A 23,603-nucleotide genomic window follows, 5' to 3' on the forward strand; every position below is an offset into this window, starting at 1 on the left:
TGTTTGTGTCACCAACGGTGCCCATGCTCGGTGCAGGTGACGGCTGATGCCCCGTGCGTCTGGGGATCCTCTGGCCCTGAGCTCTGCCCAGTGGGGAGCCCAGCTGGGGACAGGGACATGCATGGGTAATATTAGTCATGTTTTGCTGTTTGCATTAATGCGGTGCCCGTAGGTACGGAGCGAGGGGCGGTACCCCGTGGCCATGCCGAAGGAAAAAGGCAGCAGAGCCATTCCCCAGCACGGCAAGTCCTTGCAGGTGACCGCTCTGCGTGTCCCTGCCTGGCGCTCCTCTGGGAATTTCCTTCTTTGAGGGGATGAAGGAGGTGGGATCAGCCCCTGAAGTGACTTAGCCGTGGTGGCCCCGGCAGCAGGAGCCGGCAGTGCCCAGCCGCCCGGTGATCGGCTTGGATGCTGTGCCCCTCCTGTGGGAATCAGGTATTCACCTCGGGGGTGCCATTGGCAGGTCACCGCTGTCCCCACGGGAGATCAGCAAGTGCTGGTGAATTAATTCAGCTCTTCACTGCCCTCCGTATTTGCCCCACCGTGACTTGCAGTGGCCAAAATCGCCTTGTATCATTGCAAATGGAGTTATTCCCTGTCATCATTGACGCACGCAAGGACCCTGCGGATAGTCCGGCTCCACGGTGGCAGTGGGAAATGTCCTTTGGCTTGTTTGGCTCTTGCTGTACAGGGTCTATGTGCAGCTGGAGCCCCTTGGGCATTGGGGTTTTCCATGTGAGCGGTGGCCAGGCCAGGTCTGCTGGGCATCAGCCATGGCTGTCCTCAGCTCCTGCAGCCCTTCCTGGAGAGGAAGCAGCTTTTAAGCCATAATGAGGGTGTTTTGCAGAAATAACCCCAAGGTGCTGCGAGTGCAAGGAGCTGCCGGCACAGGCAGTTCCAGCGAGAAGCCCGCATGGGGCATGTAGGAGCCCCAGAGCTGCCCGAGGAAGGGAGGGGGTGTAGGTTTGGTGTTTCATGGTGCCTTTTGGCAAAGACGGGAACGTGGAGGAAATTGCTGCGTGGGCTTTCAATTTGAAAGGAAGGGCTGTAAGAGATTTCATCGTAAATGCGATCTGAAAAAAAAAAAATTAAAGGTCTGATAGCAGGAGGGGAGCAGCATTTCTTTTAATGAAAGATTAAAACTCAGCCACAGGGGGTGTTTTCCTTAAACTACAGATGAAAATGAAAACCTCTGTCTCCAAAGCGGTTCTTGCCGGAGACGTGGTGCTGTGCCGTGAGCCGGTGCTGCCCAGCGTGTGGGCTGGAAGGGGCTGTGCAGAGGCTGGTGGGGGCAACGGCATCCGAGGGAGTGTAATGGGTCCAGCAGACCTGGAGAAAAGCTGGTGTTTGTTGCTCCCCAGCTGCCCCGAGGAGACGTAAAGCGTTTTCCATGGGATGGGGGGAAGGCGCTAACCTCTTCGCGTGCTCCTGTACTGTTCATCCTACAGCAAGCTCAGCCTTTACAATCTGCGGGGAGCCATCAGGCGTGGGGTTCGTCACCCTGGTCCCCAAAGCCCCTCCGCTGGGAGGTGATCAAACCTGCAGGCGATGCCAGTGTCACTGGGACCGAGAGCAAGGCACTGCCTTAAATAAATAACTAAGGTTAATGCAGTGTCTCGGTGGGCCTGTGTGCTTTGCCCGGGCTCTTGGGTTCAGTTCCTCCCTGTCCGGGGCTGTGGCCATGGGGCTCGGCCGTTGCCGGGGGGCATCTTGGCTTATGGGTGGACTTTATCTGGGCTGCTTTTGATGAAGGAAATGCATTTTTTGTTTTGTTTTAATTTTTCTGGAATGGTTTCGGACAATTGATTTTCTAAAATAGACTCAATGAGAGGAAATTCATTTGTTAAGCTGTCCCCGTTCAGGGTAACGGGAGGACGGGGTGCAGATACGGTGCTTCCTTGGTAGCTTTATTTATGATTGCATCTACTTTAGAGCAAAACTAGACCTATAAATTAAATCTTTTGTCTCCCCCCCCCAACCCCTCCTCTGTTAATCAGGATTTAAACGGACAGAAGGAGCTGTGCCCACGTCTCTGCCACCTGAAGAAAGGTCCCAATGGCTACGGCTTCAACCTGCACAGCGAGAAGTCCCGGCCGGGGCAGTTCATCCGCTCGGTCGACCCCGACTCACCGGCCTCCAGAGCGGGGCTGCGGCCCCAGGACCGGCTGGTGGAGGTAACAGCATGGGGGCTCGGCATCTCCTTTCCTGGGGAGCCTCTGGGGGTTTCCTCGGCGCATGCCATGCAGGGGTGTTCGATCCTGCCCAGCCTGGCAGGAGCAGCTGGGTCCTGTCCCCATTTCACGGGTGGGAAGAGGGACAGCAGAAGTGATGGGACCCTTGGGAAGCCTGAAGCTGAAACAAACCCCCATCTTGTGACCTTTTCCGTCACATCCCCCCTGTATTCCTCCGTAATACAGAGCTGTAAGACCCATGTGGGTGCTTAGGCAGTGGCTTCGTGGTCCTTTGGCAGCTCATTCAAAGCGGGCACTTGCGAGCGCTGAGATCTAGACGGTGCTGCTGACTCCGGCTGGCACAGCGGAGGGTCGGAGCAGGTGAACTGCGCCCCTGTGCCCATCCAGGTGGCTCGGGGGTGGCAGCGGGATCCTGTGGACAGATGGGGTGCTTGGTGGGTTCCCATCTCCCCCCTGCAGCACAGCGAGTCGCACGCTCAGTGGCATTGCCTGATGCCACTTGGTGCTGGAGCTGGAACTGCAGCAAAAGGGGTGTGGGGACACGTGTGACCCGTCCCACCACCAGTGCAGGGGACAGGGTGGCCTCCCACCCAGCCACACTCCAGTCTGACGTCCTGCTGTGGGCGTAGGGACACATTGGTGCTGCCTATCTGAGCTGATGCCTGCCAGGCAGGCGTTTGTAAAAAGAGGGGAAAAAACCTTTGCAGAGATTTTAAGATGGAAAATTGTGAAAGATGGGGAGAAACTGCTCTTGGAAGCAGCTTCCTGGTCACAGAGTAGTGGACAACACAAGTTTTGATGGAATCGCATCTTATGTTTTTCCTGAAGAATGAGGTTCCCCCATCCAGAGCTGCCTGGGCTCTGGGCAGGGCTTGAGCAGGAAGAGGGACAGGCAGGGCTTGATCCAGCAGCTGGTGTCCCAGGCACAGCGGCCATCACCTCTTTGCCTTCTGCACCATGGGAGGACCCCCGCTCAGGGGCGGATGCGTGGCCCTTCCCCAGGAGGATGAACCCCAAAACCCTCCCGTGGGGACCAAGCCGTGGCCCTCGCTGCCGGCTCAGAGCGGGAATGGGGTTTGCATTCCCTGGAAGAAAACACTCTCAACCTGCAGAGCCGGGCGAGTCGGAGAAATAACTAAAACCAAAGCGCTTGCCTGCTTTCTAGCCCCGTGAATTATTGTCCCCTGGCCCATGGGAGCTGCTGCCTCTTCCCGGCACCTGAAAGTTTAATGCCGGGAGCAGTGTGGGGCCGGGAGCAGGGTGCCGGCAGCAGCGCGGTGTCACGGCGAGGGGTTGTGTTATTTATTTATCGGTGCTTGGCGGAGTGCCTGGCGCACACAAAGCGGCAAGGGGTGAGCTAGCGAGCTTGGAAACCTGATCCCCTCCGTACCTGCTCTTTGGGGCTTCGATAAATATTTGATGCCCCCCAGCCCTGCTGCCCTGGGTGGGCTGGGGGTGCTGGGGTGGGGGGAGAGCAGCCCCGCACCGCCTTGCCGAGCTCAACCAGGGGTGAGCATCGGGTGCAAATTGGGGTGACCTTTCCCCTGGGGGACACTGCTGGGGACAGAGAGGGGTCACAAGCCGGCAGCTGCGGTAGCCAGTGAGATGCAAAGCCTGGGAAGGGCTGGGGGAGGCGGGGGGTGGGGGGACAGTGTGTGTGTCCCTTTTCATCCCAGCCCTTGCAGCCATATCCTGGCCCTCAGGACCTGCTTCTGCCCCGGGGTTGTGTTCAGGCATCCGAAACGCAAAGGGGAACCCAAAGTTTGGAGCCTGCCCAGCTCAGGCTCTGCAGCGTTCACCTGCCTTGTCCCTTCGCAGTGGGAATGGGCAACTGCCGCCTCTGGGTCGTGCCCAGGCTGTCGGGGGGCTGGAGACCCCAAAGGACCTCCAAAGGAGGGTCTCCAGCCCCCCGACAGCCTGGGCACGACCCAGGGGTGGTGTCTGCCTGTCCCTGCTGCGATGCAGCCATGACTTTGCAACGAGAGGGACCATGGCTGGGCCAGGACCAGGCTCATCCACTGTCCTGCTTCCCTGGGACGGGCTGCCACGTTCTGCAGATGCTGGGGCAATGCCGTGCCGGCGTAACTCAGCTCCCTGGGGGGCTGCTGGGATGGGGTTACCCCACTCCTGGGCTCAGTCCCTGGCTCTGGCGTCAGTGTGTTTCGGGGTCCAGCATGGGAGACGGCAGCTGTCCGCCTGCAGGCGGAAGAGGAATAAAAACGTGTCAATGGTGGTGATACCTGCTCTCCTGACGGCCCCGCAGGAGAGCAGGCATGTGCATCCAAAGCGTGCAGTTGTAATGTTATGTCCGCTTCTCCTAACAAAGGCTGGACAGATTTCTGAAGTCTTTGATTTATAGAACATAGAATCATAGAATGGTTCGGGTTGGAAGGGACCTTAAAGATCATCTAGTTCCAACCCCCCTGCCCTGGGCAGGGACACCTCCCACTAGACCAGACTAGAAAGCTGTAGTAATGGAGTAGCTATTTTTTAAAAGGAGGAGGTTACTCCGTTCCTGGTGATCTCTATCCCACCAGAGGTCTCTCCCCTTCTCCATCCAAGCTGAATTAGCCCATCGCTCTGCTCTCCTGTGGGCAGGCGCCTTCAGATGCCAAAGGCAGGATGGGCGGCGAAGGGTGGGTTGAGCTTTGCTGGAGACGGGCTGGAGCAGTGAAAAGAGTTTATCAAACAAAAGCGGGTCCAGCCGCAAGGGGCTGGGCGGCGCGGAGACCTTCCCCTGCGGGACAAAGGGTGATTCATTCCCCACCGCGAACAATGCCTTGAAATCACAATTGTCCCCTCACTGTGGGGAACAACCGGGAGCAGAGGATCACGTTCCCTGGTAGGTCCCGGCTCGCACGCAGGGAAGGGAGAAATGAATCTGTGCAGCAGGCACAGAGACTCGCCTGCCGGGGACATGGGAAATACACGTGTTTTTTCTGTCAGGGAGGGATGAACGATGGTGTGGTGATGCCACAGACAGCTGGGCAGGGCCGGGGAGCTGGACACACCAGTGGCACCCAGCCTGCTGCCCGTGCACATGGTTGCACCCCGTAGGCAGCCTGAGATCCCTGGGGCACATCCAAGGTGAAGGCTGGCTTTGAAATCACTAAAGAGGGCAACCAGAGCGTTTTGGCAGGATCTGGGTGGGTGAGGCGATGGTGGAGTCTGGGGTCCGTGATTCCTGATGGATGTGTTTGGGATGCAGGCAGAGGCAGAGGTGTGCAGTAACATGAAGGATGCTCTGGCAGAGGCACCAGGTAGGTGGCAGGGTGGTAGGAGGCCGTGGCTGGCTTGAGAGGGCAAAGGAACAAGCCTGTAGCCTTCCTGTCATCCCAACGGAAACTAATAAAAGGAAAATCCCATGACTCAGGGGATGAGAAGTCTGCTCCAGGGGTCTGTGAGCAGCGTCTCTGCTGTGGGGGGCACAGATTTAGGTTCTGATGCTGTCACTTTGCAGGTGAATGGCATAAACGTGGAAGGCCTGCGGCACTCAGAGGTGGTGTCCCACATTAAGTCCAGGGAGAACGAAGCCAGGCTCCTGGTGGTGGACCCTGAAACAGATGATTACTTCAAGAAGCTGGGGGTGACCCCCACGGAGGAGCACACTAAAGGTGAGACCTCGCTTTCCCTGGGTGACTCTACGCCGTTCCTGTGGCTCCCTGTGTCGTGGGTGGGATTTCAGAAGTGAGGGAGAGTCATGTTTCCCTTCTGTCTCATCCCTCTGTAGTTTCCTGAGCACCACCCAGCTATTTATAAATAGTGAGAATGCTCCCTATTGTAGCCATAAAACATTTATTTTTACACGGTGAATAATTAACTTAGGAACTTGCTGCCATAAAGTGACTGAGGTAAAGCGTAGTGGGATTTGGGGGGAGCTGGGTGCCCGGTGAGGGATGCTCTGATGGGACCGGTCCATCTGGTTGGGGCTGGGAAGCCTCTCCCGATGGCAGTTCCTCCAGCCCCTCCGTTTCGGCTGCAGCACCCGCACCCTGGGAGACGGGGTGGCCCCGCGGGGTCGGGGGGAGCAGAGCGGTCCGCCCGGGGTGCTGAGCTGGGGTCTTGGGAGAGAAAGGGCAATAAATCCCCCGCCGCCCTTTGCTCCAGCGAAGGAGCCCCAGGGTGCCTCGAGAAACACCAAAGCAAACACCGTGTGCGCGCAGAGGGAAGGGTTTCACGCTGGGGCGATCACAGGGGTGGCTGTTGCAGGAAATGCTTTCCTTGCTGTTGAAACCTGGCAGAGAAAGCTGCCCGTCCGCTCCCCAACCTGTTGTGCTGCGGCTCCGGGATGGGGAGGGAGCGGGAGGCTCCCCGGCCCCTCCTGCCCCTCCCCGGCTGAATGGGGAGCTCTGTTTCCCAATACAGCTCTTCCTTATCTGATCCGCACCCTGGCTCCCTGGGATGCTCAATGGGGAGATTTTGTCCAAAGAAACGGGTCGAACAATGCAGAGAAGCGCACGGGGCGAAAGTGGTGTCAGATGCTGGGCATCGGTTCGAGGAGGAGCTGGGGCGAGAGCAGTCTGCTGGCAGGAGCGATAAAGGAGCCCTTGTTCCCCGGGGTGGGGACAGAGCCAGGGCCACCGCCACACCGGGGGGTGCGGGGGCGGGGGGTGCTCGAGCCCCTGCCTCGGCTCTGCAGCCCTCGCGGCCGTCTCGATGCGTTCGTCAGCGATCAAGAGATCAAGAATGGGGTCTGCCTGGCCGGTGACAGGGCAGTAGGTGACAAAGTGCTCTGGTTAATTCTGTTGTTTGCAGGATAAGAGGAAATAATAATTGCGCTCTTTAATCAAACTGCTTTGACCTCAAGCTGACAATTTCCATGTCTTACCGCTGATCCTAAGCACCTCAGCGTTTTAGCCAATGAGTGTATTTTAAGAGCTATTTAAGAGCACCTTTCAGAATTAAGGAAATACAAAAATATTTCCAGACGTGCCAAATTTTGAAATTACTTTTTTAAGCGCAGTTCCACTTCAATATTGCTTGTGATTTGAAGCTTGCTTCTCACGTAAATAATTTTAGCATCATTTCTGCTGTGAGCTGACTTTCTTCTGATGACCGTTGCCCAGATCTTACCGTACTGTAAACACGAGTCTGTATGACACAGTACTCAAGGATCCCAACACCATAACTGAGGCTTTTGCACCAGCGTGCTCTCAAAATGATGACTTGAGTTTGGTTTTTTTAAAGGCAAAGATGCCGTGATTTGCGTTAGGAATCCCTGCAGCTCACACTGATGCAGCCCCCAAATCGACCCTTTGGAGATCCCAGCTGTATCCGTACGGGGTGCAGGGAGGCGATGGCTTTGGAGCTGTGCAACTAGCTGCCCTGGGTTTCTGCAGTTGCCAGCCGCCTTTGGCACCGTGCCACCGCTCTTGCTTCACTGGATTTTGGGTTACAGAGTGATGTGCATCCACATCATTGTCTTCTGCTGGAGACACGCACAGAGTGAGGGCTTTGCCCCGAGTAGCGTTCATGCTCGACATAATTCAGTTATTAATCCTCTCACAATTAACACATCTGTTAGCCTGGGACAGATGAGACATGGTAATGCCTTTAGCAATGACTTGATCTTGGTGACTGGCAGCTTGTCTGCATAAAATTTGCCATTGTGTGGAATACTGTTGGTGTGAATTGTTGGAAGTGAGAAAAAAAAAAAAAAAAAAAGCCGTGGTATCTGAGGAGCGGGTTGTTTGCCGCACGCTGTTGTGACGCCAACAAGATGCTGATTTCGGCACTGAGCGTTGGGTTGGTTTTTAAGGTTTCTGATTAGACAGCTTAACAGTCAAAAAATTTTGATTTAATTACTTAACAGTCAAAAAAATGGGAGCGCGCTGAATCTAGCGCTCATAGAAGGAAGTTACTTCGTCCCCTTCCTGGAAGGTGTTTTCTTCTAATGAAAGCAGGGTGAAATGAAATGGAGACCTTATTGTGGCCTGTCAGTGCTTAAAGGGGGCTTATAAGATAGATGAGGATGAACTTTTTAGCAGGGCCCGTTGCGACAGGACAAGGGGTAATAGTTTTAAACTAAAAGAGGGTAGATTTAGACGAGATATAAGGAAGAAATTTTTTACAGTGAGGGTGGTGAAGCACTGGCCCGGGTTGCCCAGAGAGGTGGGAGATGCCCCATCCCTGGAAACATTCCAGGTCAGGTTGGACGGGGCTCTGAGCAACCTGATCTAACTGGAGATGTCCCTGCTCATTGCAGGGGGGTTGGACTAGATGGCCTTTAAAGGTCCGTTCCAACCCAAACTATTTTATGATTCTATGAAGACGGAGGAACTGGAAAGAATTTGGTTCACAAAGGGCACAAGGGGGATGGACAGGGCTCAGAAGCAGCACAGGACAAAGTCAAGAGACAAGACACGCTGAGCTGGTGGGGTGGGCAAGGGAGCAAACAGGCTTGGGATGGCCAGGTGGGCGATGCTGAGGGCTGCTTGCCTGGGACCTGAGGCCAACAATCCCAGCTGAGTGTATTTACTGCGTATTTTGTTTATGTGGTCTCTAGGTGTGGTACCTCAGCCCATGACAAATGGATCCGCACAGACTCAGGTGAGTACTTGCCTGCTTGAGGATGGCCGGGGGGGCTGGGCAGCATCCCGGGTTAGCTCAGTTTAGGGGAACATGTTGGAGTGACCAAGAGGGACCAGGGGTGAGAGGCCAGACTCCCGGCAAGCCAGTTTTCCTTGGCTCCCACCTGTGACACTGAGCCTGTCGGGTTGACTTGCCAGCCTGCAGAGCAGAGAGGGATGCTCATAATGTCCCCAGGGCTCGTTTAGCTCTGCTTAACTGCTGCGGGCTGATTTTAATTGCTTCCTGCTGCAGCTTTAATTTAGGCGTTGAACAAGGCTGGTTTCAGCCCTGTTTTACTCAGTGATCCCGGTGACAGAGGGACGAGGTGTGCGGTTGCCCAGTGCTGGCAGGACGGGGACCACGCTCTGCCCAGCGCGGGGATGCGGGAGAGCAGGGAGCAAATCCCAGGGAGCTCCCGGGTGTGCACACAAGAGTGTGTGTGTGTACACATGTGCGTGCAGGGTCCCTTCGGCAGGACCCTCCCCTCCGGGCTCTGTTCCCGTCCCTGCACAAGCCAGGCGTTGCTCTCAGCCTGGCAGGGTGACTGGGATGTCTGTCCCCACCGGGCTGGAGCATTTTTCTGCCTAGCTTTTTATTTTCTTTCTAATTCTGTCTTTGGGCAAACTGGACTAACGTTTTAATTTCCACCAGCTGAATGGAGGATCCACATCTTCATCTCACAGTGACCTTCAAAGTCCTGGGAAGGAATCGGAGGTAAAAGCCCCAAATATCCAACCCCCCCTTTTACATACTATTATAGGTACACACTTGCCTTACGATACTGTGTATACTGTGTAACTATGCTTTCCACTGCATTTTCAGTTTTGTCTCGTGGACTTGGGTACGCTTGTATCCATCCAGCAAGCGAAATCCAGAGTTTCCATCCATTCCTTGCACTGGGTATGTGCACGAAATGGAGCTGGAGCTGTCAGCAGCTGCTGGTTCCAGCGTGGAGGTGGCCACGTTGCTGGGATGGATCAATAATTCCTTCAGCTGGCTGGTCGAGGGCTTGGGACCCTCAGGGTGACGTGTGCGGTGGCAGCATGAGCCGCTGTCACAGCGGTGTTCTTTCTCCTCTTTGTCCAGGGGACAGAAAAACTCACAGGGGTCGTGTGGCCTCTGCCATCAGCAACAGGTGTCCCCTATTAATGGACGAGTTTTGTGAGGGTGCAGATGGCGTGCTCCATCCTGGCTCTGGGAGGACTCACGCGTGCTCGTCCCTTCGGGCATCGTGACCTCAGGGAGATGGCACTGCCCCAAACCGAGCAGAGGAGAACGTCAAGGGGTAACGGCAGCAAGTTAATTGGCGCCTCGTTGGGCAGTGACTTGAATAATTTGAAAGGAGGTGTAAGATGAAAGGATGTCTACAGGAGTTTTGGATCTTAAGTGTAATTATACTGAGGAGCTGCGAGGCTGGGAAGCCGGGAGGGCAGGAGGAGCAGAGCTGCGAGGTACAAGTGCTGCTAACAGGAACAAGGCAGGCTAAAATTTGAAAGAAAAAAAAAAACAAGCCAGATTGCTTTTAGCTTGGAGCACAGTGAATTTATCAGAGCGTTTATAGCAGATGCTCGAGATGGGAGGAGCGTGGATTTGGTGACCCGCGGGGCTGGGGCTGTTTCTCTGGTGCAGCCTGGCAGCAAAGGGCCAGAGCAGAGGCGGACCTCGCTGTGCAAGGTGAATCAGCCACCAAAAGTAAACACCAACGCATCGATTGGTATTATCTCGGTGTTGTTAATATAGCCAGTATTATCTTTTTCTTAAAATAATAAGTAGGGGATTTCTAAAGTGCTCAAAAAATTATCTTTAGCATGAGGCTCTGCTACAAATAGAGGAATGCGTCCGCGCAGGTGCTCTGTGGGCTCCCAGCTGGTTGTCAGTGCTTGTGCTGTCCCCTGTCCCGAGACGGCTGGGAGTGGGAGTCTGACGGCAGCAAGTGCTCACGCAGCCTCCGCTGCGCACCCAGAGCCTCTAAAACATCTCGAGCGCCAGCTGCGTCCGAGAGCTGTGGCCAAACGCCTGCAGTCTGGCATCTCCGTTTCTCTCTGACCATTAAATAATACATATCCTGATCCAATGGCTGCTGCCTTTGGAAAACCGGGCAGTGTCCTGCTGCCTGAACATTGCGGTTCCTCCCATGGAGTCAACCCGGAATTTTTCAGAGCTGGGAGGGACCTCTAGAGATCATCTAGTCCAACTCCCCTGCTAAAGCAGGATTGCCCAGAGCACATCACTCAGGACTGCATCCAGGCGGGTCTTGAGTCTTGAAAGTCTCCAGAGAAGGGGACTCCCCAACCTCCCTGGGCAGCCTGTTCCAGTGCTCTGTCACCCTCACCGTAAAGAAGTTTTTTCTCATATTTGTTCGGAACTTCCTATGTTCCAGCTTGTGCCTGTTACCCCTCGTCCTGTTACTGGGAACCACTGAAAAGAGTCTGGCTCCATCCTCCTTAAACCCACCCTTTAGGTACTTGTAAACATTAATAAGGTGTCCCCTCAGCCTTCTCTTCTCCAGGCTGAAGAGTCCCAGCTCTCTCAGCCTTTCCTCATAAGGGAGATGCTCCAATCCCTCAGTCATCTTAGTTGCCCTACACTGGACTCTCTCCAGTAGTTCCCCGTCTCTCTTGAACTGGGGAGCCCAGAGCTGGACACAGTACTCCAGTTGTGGCCTCACCAGTGCAGGGCAGAGCGGGAGAATGACCTCCCTTGACCTGCTGGTCACACTCTTCCCTATGCAGCCCAGAATTCCGTTGGCCTTCTTGGCGACAAGGGCACATGGCTTGCTCATGGATAATTTACCGTCTACCAAGACCCCCAGATCCTTTTCTTCAGAGCTGCTTTCCAGCAGGTCCACCCCTAACCTATACTGGTGCCTGACATTCTTCCTCCCCAAGTGCAGGACCCTACACTTGTCACCTTTGGGCTGTTTCAGAGATTGCTGTCCCACCTCTGTAGTAGAAACCGGAGTCCCTGAGGAGTGGTGGGGGGTTGCCTGTGGCTCTGCCCCCCAGCTTGTAGCCTGACGAGCTCATTCAGGCCACCGCCCCGTTCAGTTTGCGTTCGTAAGCAAAGCTGGAGCCATTATCTTGCAGCGCTGGTGGAAGACCTGCCCATGGTTATCAGCAGGGTTTGTGAAATCATTATTTGGGAGTTTCGCCTGTGTGGTAGGGCAGCAGTGTGAGTAGGCAGGCTTTAAAGTGTTTCCTTAGAACCGAAGGTCTTGATTCTGTATGTTTGTCCACTATTGACGCAAGCGTGGTGCTTGCTGAGCACGGCTGCGCAGCTCCAGGGTGCAGCCGCTTCTCCCCGAACTGGTCTCCTCGGGCACCTCCATCCTGCCTGGCACTGAGACCTGGCAAAGCCTCAGGAGAGATGTGATCCATGAAGCCGAAGCTTTAGATTGCACCTGCTGTGGAGTGTGCTGCCTCCTAAAACCAGCTCTGGTGAACCAAGTCCTGCCAGGGACGATGCTTCTCAGACCCGTGGGGTTTGAGGGACCCGGGAGACCCGGTGCTGGGTCCATCCCCAGCAGGGATGCAATGGAATGAAAGTATTTTGACCAGGATGTTAATTGTACCCTGAGGACGTGGTGGCCATCCTTCACCTACTGCAGGAACAAGAGGGTCAGGGCTAGCAGAGGGGGCACCTGGGGCTCCCGGCTTGAGGACACATTGCTGTGGTGTCAGTTACTTTAGAAAAGAAAGTTAATTTTCTTATTATAAAAGTACTTCTTTTAAGCAGATGGAAAGATGCGTTTGTTTTTTTTTTTTTTTTTTTTCCTATACAATTCCCAAAGCAAATACTGCCTTGACTGGCGCGTGACGGTGGCCGTGCAGGGCATGGCCAGCCGGGCACACAGGCAGGATCTGCCGTCCTCCCACGCAGCCCCATCCCCGCCTCGGTCAGCCGTGGCTGCTCTTGGAGCAAACGGGTGCTCGGGTGGGCGAACACAGGGGACCCTTTGCCACAACCCCTCCCTGCGAGCCCCGAGGCTCACCCCGCTTGTTCCCTCATCCCTGCTTTTTGCCTTCACCAGGGGCTTATTTTTCATTTTCCCAGCAGACAAGCGGAGCAGCTTGTTTCCCCTCTGGCAGCAGCTTCTGTATTTCTGCTTTTCCACTTCCAGCCGTGGCAGCCACACATTCTTCAGGCGGGGGGGGAACCAACCACAAAACGCAATGTAGTAATTAACTTCGTGGCCACACGGATGCTGCCGCTGCCAGTGGAACCACAGACACGGCACGGGGGTGGGACTTTGACCTTCTGCTCCAAAAAAAGCCACCCCTGCGCATTTGCTTATCGTGCAGGCTGGAGGTAACGCCTCTCCCGGGGCCGTGCAGGGTGAAACGCTGCAGGACACCATGGCCGTGCTCGCGGCGCTGCGGGGGATGCTGCCAAGGGCTGACATCTTTTCTCCCTTCTCCACGCAGGATGGAGACGCGGAGAAGAAAGACCCGTTTGAGGAGAGCGGGCTGAGCCTGAGCCCAACGGCTGCCGAGGCCAAGGAGAAGGTGCGGGCCAAGCGGGTGAAGAAGAGAGCTCCGCAGATGGACTGGAACAAGAAGCGAGAGATTTTCAGCAATTTCTGAGCCTTGCTGGTGGCTGCCGTCCGCCGTTCTCCTGCCCCTGCCCCAGCTCGGACGTTTCTGAGGTGCCTACGCCCTGTCCTTCAGTGTCCATGTGAGATGCTTTGTGCTCTGCTCTTCACTGGTTGCTTTTACAAGGCGTATTTTAAAGTCCTTTTTTTTTTTTATTTTTTATTATTATTATTATTATTGTTACTCACCAGCGATTCTCATACGACAAATGTGACCAAAGCTCCTTTTCTTGCTTGCTCTTCATCCCGGCTCTGGCTGCCCACCATCCCCCGTTCCTATGAGAAAAGACTGGAAGAGTTTAACTCTTGTTTCTTACCTGCATCATTTAGGCTTCTATTACTTTTTTTTTTTTTTTTTTTTTAATGGGGTGCTTGTTTTGGTTTTGCGGGTGTCCCAGACTGAGCCCCGTGGGATGCTCTGTGCCCCTGTGCAAATGTCTGACGGCCTCGTCGCCCCCCGCCGTGGTGGGGGTCTGCAGGGTGGGGTGTACATGGCACCCCCTCCCCGGCACCCCGTCTGCAGCGTTAATTACTCACACGATGGGAAAACGGGACAGTGGCTGTAAATCGCTCTTGTTGGCTTTGCTATTGAAACGAAGTAGTTTGGTTTGTTGTTTTTGTTTTTGGGTTTTCTTTTTTTTAATGAAGCCCCATATGTTTCCAGTTAGTTTAGGAACGTCCCTCTCCACCAGTGACTTCTGCCCTGGCAATAAAAGCCCCATTTTCGTCCCCGACAGCTCTGCAGAGGGGAGAGGGCAGGATTTAAAAACAAAACCCAAACCCAACAGCCCAAATGCCGCAGCCCTCACCATTTGCAGCCGTCGATGCAGCCGGGGAAGGCAGGGAGCAGGGCCAGTCCTGCCCCATGGTGCGAGGAGCCATGCTGCTGGCCCGGCCCCGGCAGCCTTGCAAGAAGACAAGAGCCACAAGATGCTACAAAACCTCTTTGGATGGACTTGGAAGTGAGCACATCCCAGCTTCTGTTTCCAGCAGGGATCTATCTCCAGCTGGGGGCTTGGCGCTGGGGGAGCGGGGCTCAGCCGTGGCTGGGTGCTGGGTTCTGGAGCAGGGTCTGGGTCCCACCTGGTTTGTTACTTCTGGGCTGGCACATGATGCCTCCAGCCCCTGAGCATAACTGAGTCTGTCTCGCCATCGGGAGGGCGTCCTCCGAAGCCGTGGGGTCTCCGTGGGGCTGGCTACGAAGCAAGCAGCGGCGTGATGGAGCGGGCACTCGCTTTGGCTTTCTGTGGTCTCCTCTAAAAAAACCCTGCTCTTGGTATTAGAGCCTCAAAAATATATCTTTAAAATGTCACAAATTAAGCCCCTTTGAGGTCTTTATTACTTGCCTTTGGCTGTAAACGGGGGAAGATGACTAAGCTGAACTAGTGTGCTCTCAGAGGTTACAGACAGAGGTGTTTCACCAGGGCAGGGTACCGGCGGTGACGGGGCTGTCCCCGTCCCTCCTGCCCTCCCGCAGCCCCCCAGGCCCAGCCACGGTGGCTGCCCGGTATTTCAGCTCAAATGCCAAGGCAGCAGCGGGAAGGGACTGGGCACAACAGGACAGTCGAGTACAAACCCCCTTTCCCCAGCTAAAAGCGAATGGCAGCAATCACTGGGACCTCGATGGACCATTTTAAAAACAGGTGGTGATTTTTGCCCAGTGAGCTGCGGATACCGTAACGGGTCTGGGTGTATTTCCTAAGTATTGAGCTAAAAGGTGCCTTATAACATTTACTGCTCTCCTCAGCAGCAGGTCGGGGCTCAGCACAGTGGTGGGTTGGTGCAGGGCAGGGGACCTCAGCAACAGGGACCAGGACATTTGGCTTCACCCCAGGGAGCAGGTGATGCCCGTGGCTGTTAGCTGGCTTGCAGGAGAGCATGGGAAGCCTCAGGGGTGAAGGAGATGAGTTCTCTTTGACGAAAGTTATCTTTTAGGAATGTTGATGGGCTGAACAGGTTGAAAAATGATGACTTTGGAGAGGAAATGGTGCAGGTGTTTGGCTATTGGTGACGAGACTGGCAGCAGGACGATGGCTCAGGATGCGGAGAGCTTTGCTTCCCCTCCAGGACTCTGCCATTAACAAGACACCTCTTCCCTACCCCACTTCAAAGACGATTATCTGCTCTCTTTTTTTTGGCCCCCAAACTATCTGCGTCTATAAATCAGTAATCTTTTGAAGGAGCCCTTCTTTTTCATGGTATGCACGTTGCTTCCCGTGCCTCCATAGCCAAACACCAGGCAGTGCCCCGGTCTGCGCAGGGCAGAGCGTTCCCCATTACACTGACCTAAATGTCACACTCTCCGATGCATGTCAGAGAGCAAAGACCTGTTTGTAAATACCGCATTTCTCATACAGGACTGGACCACTGCAGTTGGCGGGGGAGGGGAAGAACACGTAGTTTTGAATGCAGATCAAAAGAAATCAGGTGTGCAAATCTGTACTGATAAGATTTTAAAATCTTAATCTCTGCTTCACCCATGGAAACTGCTCCTGGTTAAAGCACTTATCGTATTTCAGACATCTTGTAGCTCAGTAGCAATTATTCAGTTCCTGTACATTTAACTTGGAAAAAAAAAAAATCAATAAAGTATAAGGCTGTCAGCTACATTGTAAAAACATAATGTACACTGTAATGTCAGTAATAAACTTCGTTTTCCCATGTACCAAGTACTTATTTGCTCGTTCCTCATCTGTTTGGTAGGGAACTTCAGAGCGGAATTACAGCCTTCTTTAGCACATTATAAACTTTGCTTCCTCCCTTGCCTGGTTAAAAGAGTAGCTGAAATTAATCCTTTGAAGCTCTACAATGAAGTCAGCACTGCCCTTTCTTTGAAGAACAAAACAGAGATGGCGGTGGTGTCCCTTCCGTCAGCTTCTGAGGCGCGCACTAGCCCGGCTCCTGTGGCCACTGTAACCCTTGCTGGCACACACTGAACAGAGCGCGATGCTGGCTTGTCTCCTGCACCCCTCTGCCCTGCGTTACCCCCTGCTACCAGGACCCGGAGGTCACTTGTCCAGGTGGTGGCCTCTGATCCTGGCTTGTGAGGTCTTCAGTTGTACCTTACCCATTGCAGTGCCCCTCGTTGCCCGGGCTCGGCAGGCGGCTTGGCAGGTCGCACGCTGCCTGCTCTCAGCTGGCAGGGCTGGTTGCTATGGTCTCACGCTTTGGTGAGATCACCCGTCCTCTCCTCCCCCTGCCCTGTGTTGCACAGATGCCAGCAAAACTCACGGGTAGGAAAAAAACCAAAACAACCCACCACCTTTATTAAATGTGTATTCACAAGCAGCAGCAAGTCCCCTAGGACGAAGCATTTCTCTCCAGCTACTCCTGCCGCAGCACAGCCTGCTGCTCCGCCGGGGCATGCTCAGGCATTCACACGGGGGCTGGAGCCTTCAGCACTGACACAGCAGGACTGCTGCGCTTTGAAAGACCCTTTTTCCTCTCGAGAGCTCAGCCATTGCCAGCGGCTGCTCCCTCCCCAGAGATGCTGAGCTGGCTGCAGCAGTCTCCTGTTTCCCTGCAGTCACACAGCCAGCCCTGTGCAAAGCACAGCTTTACTGGGGCTCAGCTCCGGGCTGCTGCTGAGCCGAAGCAGCTTTGTTGCTCTACAAAGATGGGATGATCCCTCACTGTCTCTTAGCAGCTGGGCAAATGTCTTGATTGAGGCACTCATTGCAGCGAGGATTCACGGGCAGGCAGGTCTGCTGGCCAAAGCCCACCAAGAGCCAATTTATCTCCCTCCAGAGATCCCTGCAGTGAGAAGAAAACATGAGCTTTCGGATACAGCTGCTCAGAGGGATTAAAGAACAGCACGTGCTTTTAAATGGATCCCTTTTGCCTACTGCCTGTTCCTCTTGGCTTCCCAAGGCGCCTGGAGGTGGGTCCCAGCCTCCTGCTAAGAACAGCCCTCCTAACCTTTCCTGATCCCTCTGAACTGGCATGGGGAGCAGAGGACGGACACACAAAGTGCCTGTGGTGATTCTCTTGTGCCAAGGCATGTGCCAGATGTGGAGATGCAAAAGACTACCTGTCAGCTGGCATTTGGTACTGATGATTAAGCACCAGTGATGGCCAGAATCCAACCATGGTCTGATATTGCTGTAGCCGTTAGGCTCAGCAAGGGCCTGTGTAGAAAACCACCTGGCTTGGGTCATGGTAAATTTGTCACAGCAAGAATCAGGCATCAAGAGCTCCAGGTACCTGGCTGCACTAGTGGTGATCAATATATCTGATTGCCAGGAAACAACCAAGTAGCTGAGATGCTGCTGCTGCAGCTCTCTGGGAGAGGTGAAACACCTGCAGACTAGTCCCCCATAAAGAGGAGAGACGCAAAGTGCAGTCACTGAAAATGCTATAAGCAGGATTGTGTGCAGACATGACTCTGGCAGATAGCTCGAGGGGCTTGGTGTGGAGGAAGCAGGCTGGGGTCTCAGGCCTCACCTGGGCAGCCAGTCCTCCAGCGCTACCCGAGTTTCCTCGGGGTGTCTGGTCTCCTTCTTCACCCATTTCAGCCTGTTTGTGATCCTGTGCACGTGGGTGTCCACAGCTAGGAAGGGAGAGCCCAGAGTTTAGGTGGGGGCAGACACACCTGAACGGAGAGAGCACAGCCAAAAGCTGCCTGTCACAGCACACCAGGTACAGCGCCCTGCATGGGCTTCCTCCGCGGGCCGGCAGGAAAAGACAGATGAAATAGGAGGGGAGGCTCACTCGCAGAACAAACGCGCTGCTTTCTTCCTAGGCCCAGAGCCAACAGCAAGACGGGATGGCTATCTCACACCACGCAGCTAGCGACACGCTCGCACGATCTGACCCAGCCCTCCTTCAAAGGTTTGCATGCTCTGATCTAGCAAGCACAGGGCAGCCTGTCCCAGGTTCTTTTCCTCCCTGTGTTTCAGCTGATGTTACGCAAGTTGCAATCTCTGCCCCTTAGTTTACCCAGATGGAAAACACATTTCATAATACCTACCAACACAAGAAGGTTTGTGAGGCTTAAACGAATGTTTATAAGTGCTTTGAGCTAAAAAGCTCTGAATGCAAAGTATATTATTGTTAGATCAGCAGCGATAAACCTGTCTCTATGGCTAATTGGGCAAAACCCAGGAAATTGCTGTAAACAGGAAGACTAAGCCTTGCCTCCTAAATCAAAACTGAGCACACAATTATTTGGAAAACAGTTGGCTAGTTTGGCTCCCTCTAGACTTCCCTCCCCCACAGCAGGGAGAGAACAACAGACCCCAAGCGCTGTCGAATCGAGCGCAAGAGCCACATTTTGTACCGCTGCTGGTCACCAGTGGGGCTGCGGGAGTCAGCTGCTGCCCGCACTGACCTTGGGCTGCGTGCTCGCCGCGGAGGCAGTCATTCATCAGGTGGCACCATTCCCTGTTTTCCCAGGGCTCCTCCATCAAGCAGTAAATACACTTGGAATATTAATCTGCCCCCAGGGGCCCCCAGGCTGGGCAGCCCGCTGGCACCCTGCAGCTGATGGTCCAGCCCCATCTGCCGGCTGCTGCGGGCAGCTCTGCTGCCAGCCACGCTGCCCAAAGGAGCATCATGCAGGCGCGAACCTGCCCTGGGTCTGGCCTGGGCCCATTTCCACGGCAGACTTCCTCCCAGCCCATCACTGCGAAAGCACACAGCTCCACGGGGTACAGCTATGTGCTCTCCTAGGCTCTCTGTTCAATAAACACGGCAAATAAACAGATGTATCTGTGGTCACCTATTGCCCAGCTGCAGGAACTAAAACAGCAGAAATTCTGTAGCTACAGATTGCCTGCGACCATTTCTTCCTACGACCCACCATGAATTACCGATTTCAAGTGGTAATTTTGACTAAGCCCTGCTTCTGCCCTCTTACGGCTTGCCAAACAAAAATCCCAAATAAGATTTGTTTGAACAGAAGCAACCCTGGAAAAAAATAACCTCAGACTATCCTGCAACTATCCCCAAATCACAAAATTACCCCCCACCTTCCTTTCGCTTGACACCAAAGAGATTTCAAAGCATTATTCTGCTAGCACATCTTTTTGGATGCCTACCCAATTAGGCAATATTTGCACTGTTTACCAGCATCTGAGGGGAGGGAATGACTGCCCTTGGGGATTTCTGCTATCAAATTTGAGGAAAAAGAGTAGCTGGATCCATGTTTAAATCCTATAGCAACTCATCTGCTGTGAGGGGTTGAGGGTCAGATCCTTCACCCACTCAAATACTCTGCAGATGACTAAACTGAAGTGATGCTATCAAGTTCCTGGGGCAGGCAGTTTACCCAGCTGCAATGCTTCCCCTCTGCCTGGGGAATGGATCGGGCAGGATTTAGGAAAGGAACAGGGAAAACACGGTCCAACCTACCTATCCCAGACACACTGTCCCAGGCAATGTTCATGGCCAAGTGGGCCATTTTGGGCCCAACTCCTGGCAGCTGCACCAGCTCCTCCACAGTTCTTGGTATGTCACCCCCATATTTCTCCTTCAGGATGGCTGTCGTCTGCTTTATGTACTTCACCTTGTTCTGGAAAATCAAGGGGAAAGACAGAAAATCCAAGCTGCCCTCCAATACAGAGAAGCGACAAACAGCTCAGGAAACAAACCATTCCTGAGCGTATGTTACATGTGAGGCCACACAGTGGAGTCCGGGGAGGGGAGACAGAAGTCTTTGACTTCTTGAAAACAAAATGCTGAGACCTGATCAGCTCTAACCTCCCCTGCACACTCCAGGCACTGCAGCAAATCTTGCTGTGAATACAATTTGCTAAAACTGGCGTAAAATACAGCCTTCAGCTTGACTCCAGCGGAAAGATCACCCCAGGGCAGGGCAGCGGGCTGAATACCGGCTGGGGGTGCGTCTCTCAGGAGCAGGGCTGGTTCGCACCCACCTCCTGCCTTCATCACCTGCTTCCAGCTCAATGACTGGCCGTGAGTACAGCCTGCAAAGGACAAGCCTGCACCCGCCCTGCGCTCCTCTCCTGGGCCTCCGAGCTGTCTCAGACAGCTGCATGGGAACAGGGGACGGTGGAGTGGGTTCCTCTACATGCATGTCGGGTGCTGCCGCGATCCTGCACTCACCCTCCAGAATCCTACAGGGTAAATGATCTGCCCAAGCGTCGCATCATCCATCTGCAAAATACTGTCGACTGTGAGGCCATGCTGCCTCAGGCGCAGCATGGCAGCCGATGTCACCTGGTCCTTGGTCTGGCTGGAGAGCATCAGTGACAGGAGAACTTGGTAGCGCATAACCTGGGGAAAGGGAGACAGTGGTGAGACACCCCAAGATCTCTGAGAGGATCCGGCCACCTCTGGGTCTCGGTTCTGCCACCCAGCACCATCTTCAGTCCAGTGCACAATATGGACCCACTTTGGTTCAGCCGCATCTGCCTACAATGGACTGGAAGGTTGCAAAAGAAATAATCCATAATCTTTTAATTCTACTGCACAATAAAGAGAGAAAAGAAACACCTTCAATCTAAGCAGTCAGCATGCATAAAAGGGTAGAGAGCAGCTACTCCCTGCTGGGATCTCACATCCATAGATGCCAGTGCTTAGCCGCAAAGGGACAGACAAAGCTTTTCCTGATTCTCAGGAGACCCCATAGGACGTAGAAGTACAAACGCCCAATAAGTTTTCATGCAACATGTTTTTCTGTTCTAAAGCAGCTTTTGAAAATCCTGTCCCTTTCCCACTAGGCTTCAGTAGGAACTGGGTATCTGGCTCCAGTGAACTCCTTACAAAACTAAATCTAAAGAACTGGGATGACAGAGATTGCGAGATGAAGCACAAAACCCAGAAGTTCCTCTGATGCTGTCATGCAGGGTTTAGTCCAGACCTTTCACCTCCTATTTTTCAATCAATTTTTCCCAGATGCACCAGAATGAGGAGGATGATGCAACTAACCTGGACTGACCCAGGACAATGTGGGATACAATCCTTCCTCCAGCTTTCTCACAAAGTTTACAAAACCACAGGTGCACCAGGCAAAATCTCTGAGTGCATGAAGTAGCGTAATCTCCGAGTGCATGGAAATTGTGTGAGGAGCGCTTGTGTGTGCTGAGGGTTACAACATCCACTTTTCCTTGGAAGCAACAACCCTGCTTCCCTAGGGAAGAAAAGATATTTCCGTATCGTGCACCGTGGTCCCTGTGGCCCCACAGCTGCACTCGGTGCCAACCCACATGGCTGCAGAGCATGTGATGCTGTCTGAATCCGGAGTCAAAGTTAACCGCTTTCCCCATGGATCCAAGCCAAAGACACGAGGCCAGCAATAAGGACAGTGTTACATGCGCCGAAGCTGTGCAGCTGTGTCTTCGAGACCCCTCCCTCAGAGCCCAGCAGGTCACTGTGGAGCACACGACTCCTGCTGCTCCGCCGAGCCTGCCTGCGGGATATCTCAGTGTTCCCACACCAGCACCGTGCATGGAGAATGCAGCCCTGTAGCCCCAGGTCCCAGCGCCGCACCACGGCCTCGCTCCGCTTTGTTTTTTGTACTGATGCGAATGGTCCCCTTGGAGGGAGGTGTCATCTGGGGCCTTTGATTGTGTTCCCAGGCTTGGGGAGCACAGTGCCATCCCAGCATGGCCCTTCCTTTCAACCAGTATCCCCTTAAAAGTGGACTGCAAGAGGGGAGGAAGCCAACCCACGCTTATGTGCTGCTCTGAGGAGCACAAAAGCAGCCTGGAAAGTTTTTTCTCGGCTCCCCTCGCCTTTTCTCCGTAATGTTTTTCCTCTGTATTACAGAGCCATCTTGCTGGATACTTTCCTTGGACTCTTACAGAGATTTTTAAGAAAAAAGGGACATGCCTTCATGTTCTGCCAGCCTGCCCCAGAAGACAGCACTGCCAAAATACTCTCTCCGGGTTCTCACTCACAATTCCAAAATCATCCTATTTTTCCCTCAGCTCCTACTCTTGGTTCAGCCTGTTAACTCTTCTGGCAGCAGTTTAAGCAGAGGACAAGGGCCTTTCACAGCTGTGTTTGCTAGCTGGTCTCCAATGTCCAGCATGGGCTGAATGCGAGCAGAGAACATCTCAGAAAACACCCACTGCCCTTTCACAAGGGCTGCCTGAAGCCAACAAGCCCCGTACTGGAGAGGCAGTGGCTGACTCTCCTCCTCTAGCAGGACAAAATGTTTCTCTCATTTGCACACTTCTGCAGCAACCTCTTGTGGGACCAATCCCAGCACAGAGTCCTGACACACCCTGCGTTTATTTTTCTGATCTCGAGATATCGAAAGTGGGACATATCCAGGGGCAACATGAGGATGAGGGAGGCTGGAGGGCTGTGGAAGCGGGGCTGTACTTTCACACGCACGCCTGACAGAGCAGGGCAGCAGGGCGTTGTTACCTGTGGAGGTGCGCTGCTGTCGTAACACCTCTCCACTCCCATCTCATCGACGGGAGCATCTCTGCTCCTCCTCATTTCCCTGATGTGCTCCAGTTGCTGCCGCCAGTCCCTTGGCTCCCAGCGTGGTCTCTGGGGCTCAGCTGTCCCCTGCTCGGCACCATCCCCCTGCCCAGATTCGTAGGCAATGGCAATGCTCTTTCTCCTCCTGCTGCGCCTCGGGAGGCCGGCTGTGCTATGGACCTGGCTCACTGCAAGGGATGGGAGAGAGATTTTCAGGCCTGAGGCCAGGGGAGAGAAGCCTTCGTCTCCCACCAGAGCCCAGCGTCAGCCCTGCATATCCGCAACCACCCCAGGGCACCCCGATGAGGGCTGAACTCATCTTCTCCATAGACCCAACCCAGCAGCAACACCTCACATCCACCCAGCCCTAACCGGGGCCAGAAATGGCTGGGAAGGACCTGGGAAACAGGTGACAACAGCTGGGGACACATGTCACGCTATGGGGATGTGTGTCCCAAACACACAGGAGGCCGCGGGAGGCCAAGACATGCCCCCAGGCCCTCGCGTAGTGCCACAGGCAAGACAGTCGCCGGGGTGCTGCCACATCCAGGGCTCCGAGGGGGACGTGACAGGGACACCATGCCCCTGTCCCCGGGCTGGGCTGGGCTGGGCTGGGCTGGGCCCTCGCTCCCCCCGCTAGCAGGTCCCCAGGCCCCCCGCCCCGTGCCAAGGCCAGGTCGGGCCGGGGCCGCACGCCACCCGACCAGCCCGGGAAGCACCGATCTCCCCGTACCTCCGGCCGTCCCCCGGGCCCCGCCGAGCCGTCGGGCCGCCACCCGCCCACCGCCGGCGGAGACGGCGGCACACATGGCGGCCGCCCCGGAAACTACCGGTCCCAGCGTGCCCCGCGGCGT

At 54.5% G+C, this 23,603-nt stretch overlaps 2 protein-coding genes across 5 annotated transcripts in view; one reads left to right on the forward strand and one right to left on the reverse strand.

The window, feature by feature from the left end:
* NHERF2 (NHERF family PDZ scaffold protein 2) overlaps positions 1 to 16,025 on the forward strand; it is a 42,612-nt gene extending 26,587 nt beyond the window's left edge. Inside the window, exons 3-8 of one of the 3 annotated variants that reach the window (XR_012588573.1) lie at positions 1,998 to 2,174; positions 5,653 to 5,806; positions 8,698 to 8,741; positions 9,414 to 9,476; positions 13,187 to 13,436; positions 14,018 to 16,025. Coding sequence is in view for 1 of the 3 variants with exons in the window: in XM_074596504.1 (XP_074452605.1) it covers positions 1,998 to 2,174; positions 5,653 to 5,806; positions 8,698 to 8,741; positions 9,414 to 9,476; positions 13,187 to 13,345 (597 nt within the window). In the remaining 2 variants the exon portion in view is untranslated. Of the gene's footprint in view, positions 1 to 1,997; positions 2,175 to 5,652; positions 5,807 to 8,697; positions 8,742 to 9,413; positions 9,477 to 13,186 lie in introns of all 3 variants that reach the window. The other 2 variants (XR_012588574.1, XM_074596504.1) reach the window with 2 other exon arrangements.
* Positions 16,026 to 16,587: 562 nt separating this feature from the next.
* NTHL1 (nth like DNA glycosylase 1) lies at positions 16,588 to 23,585 on the reverse strand. 2 transcript variants are annotated; one of them, XM_074596507.1, is made up of 6 exons: positions 23,483 to 23,585; positions 22,690 to 22,937; positions 20,419 to 20,589; positions 19,705 to 19,864; positions 17,797 to 17,902; positions 16,588 to 17,106 (listed from the first exon to the last, which is right to left on the reverse strand). In XM_074596507.1, the coding sequence occupies exons 1-6, from the start codon at positions 23,556 to 23,558 to the stop codon at positions 16,983 to 16,985; spliced, it is 885 nt and encodes a 294-aa protein (XP_074452608.1). In that variant the 5' UTR covers positions 23,559 to 23,585; the 3' UTR covers positions 16,588 to 16,982. The 2 variants fall into 2 exon arrangements, with proteins under 2 accessions (XP_074452608.1, XP_074452606.1); XM_074596505.1 differs by lacking the exons at positions 16,588 to 17,106; positions 17,797 to 17,902 and adding an exon at positions 17,973 to 19,028.
* Positions 23,586 to 23,603: the final 18 nt, after the last annotated feature.

Source organism: Larus michahellis, chromosome 8 (assembly GCF_964199755.1).
Source record: "Larus michahellis chromosome 8, bLarMic1.1, whole genome shotgun sequence".
NCBI classification, from domain to species: Eukaryota; Metazoa; Chordata; class Aves; order Charadriiformes; family Laridae; genus Larus; species Larus michahellis.

Bases quoted from the DNA above. Each gene is read 5' to 3' on its own strand.
- NTHL1 (XM_074596505.1), bottom strand. From the start codon at position 23,558: ATGTGTGCCGCCGTCTCCGCCGGCGGTGGGCGGGTGGCGGCCCGACGG. The intron at 20,590-22,689 runs GTAACAACGCCC...CCCTTTCCCCAG, and splicing joins ACAGCAGCGCACCTCCACAG to GTTATGCGCTACCAAGTTCT. The intron at 19,029-19,704 runs GTAGGTTGGACC...TTTATTGAACAG, and splicing joins GGACAGTGTGTCTGGGATAG to AGAGCCTAGGAGAGCACATA.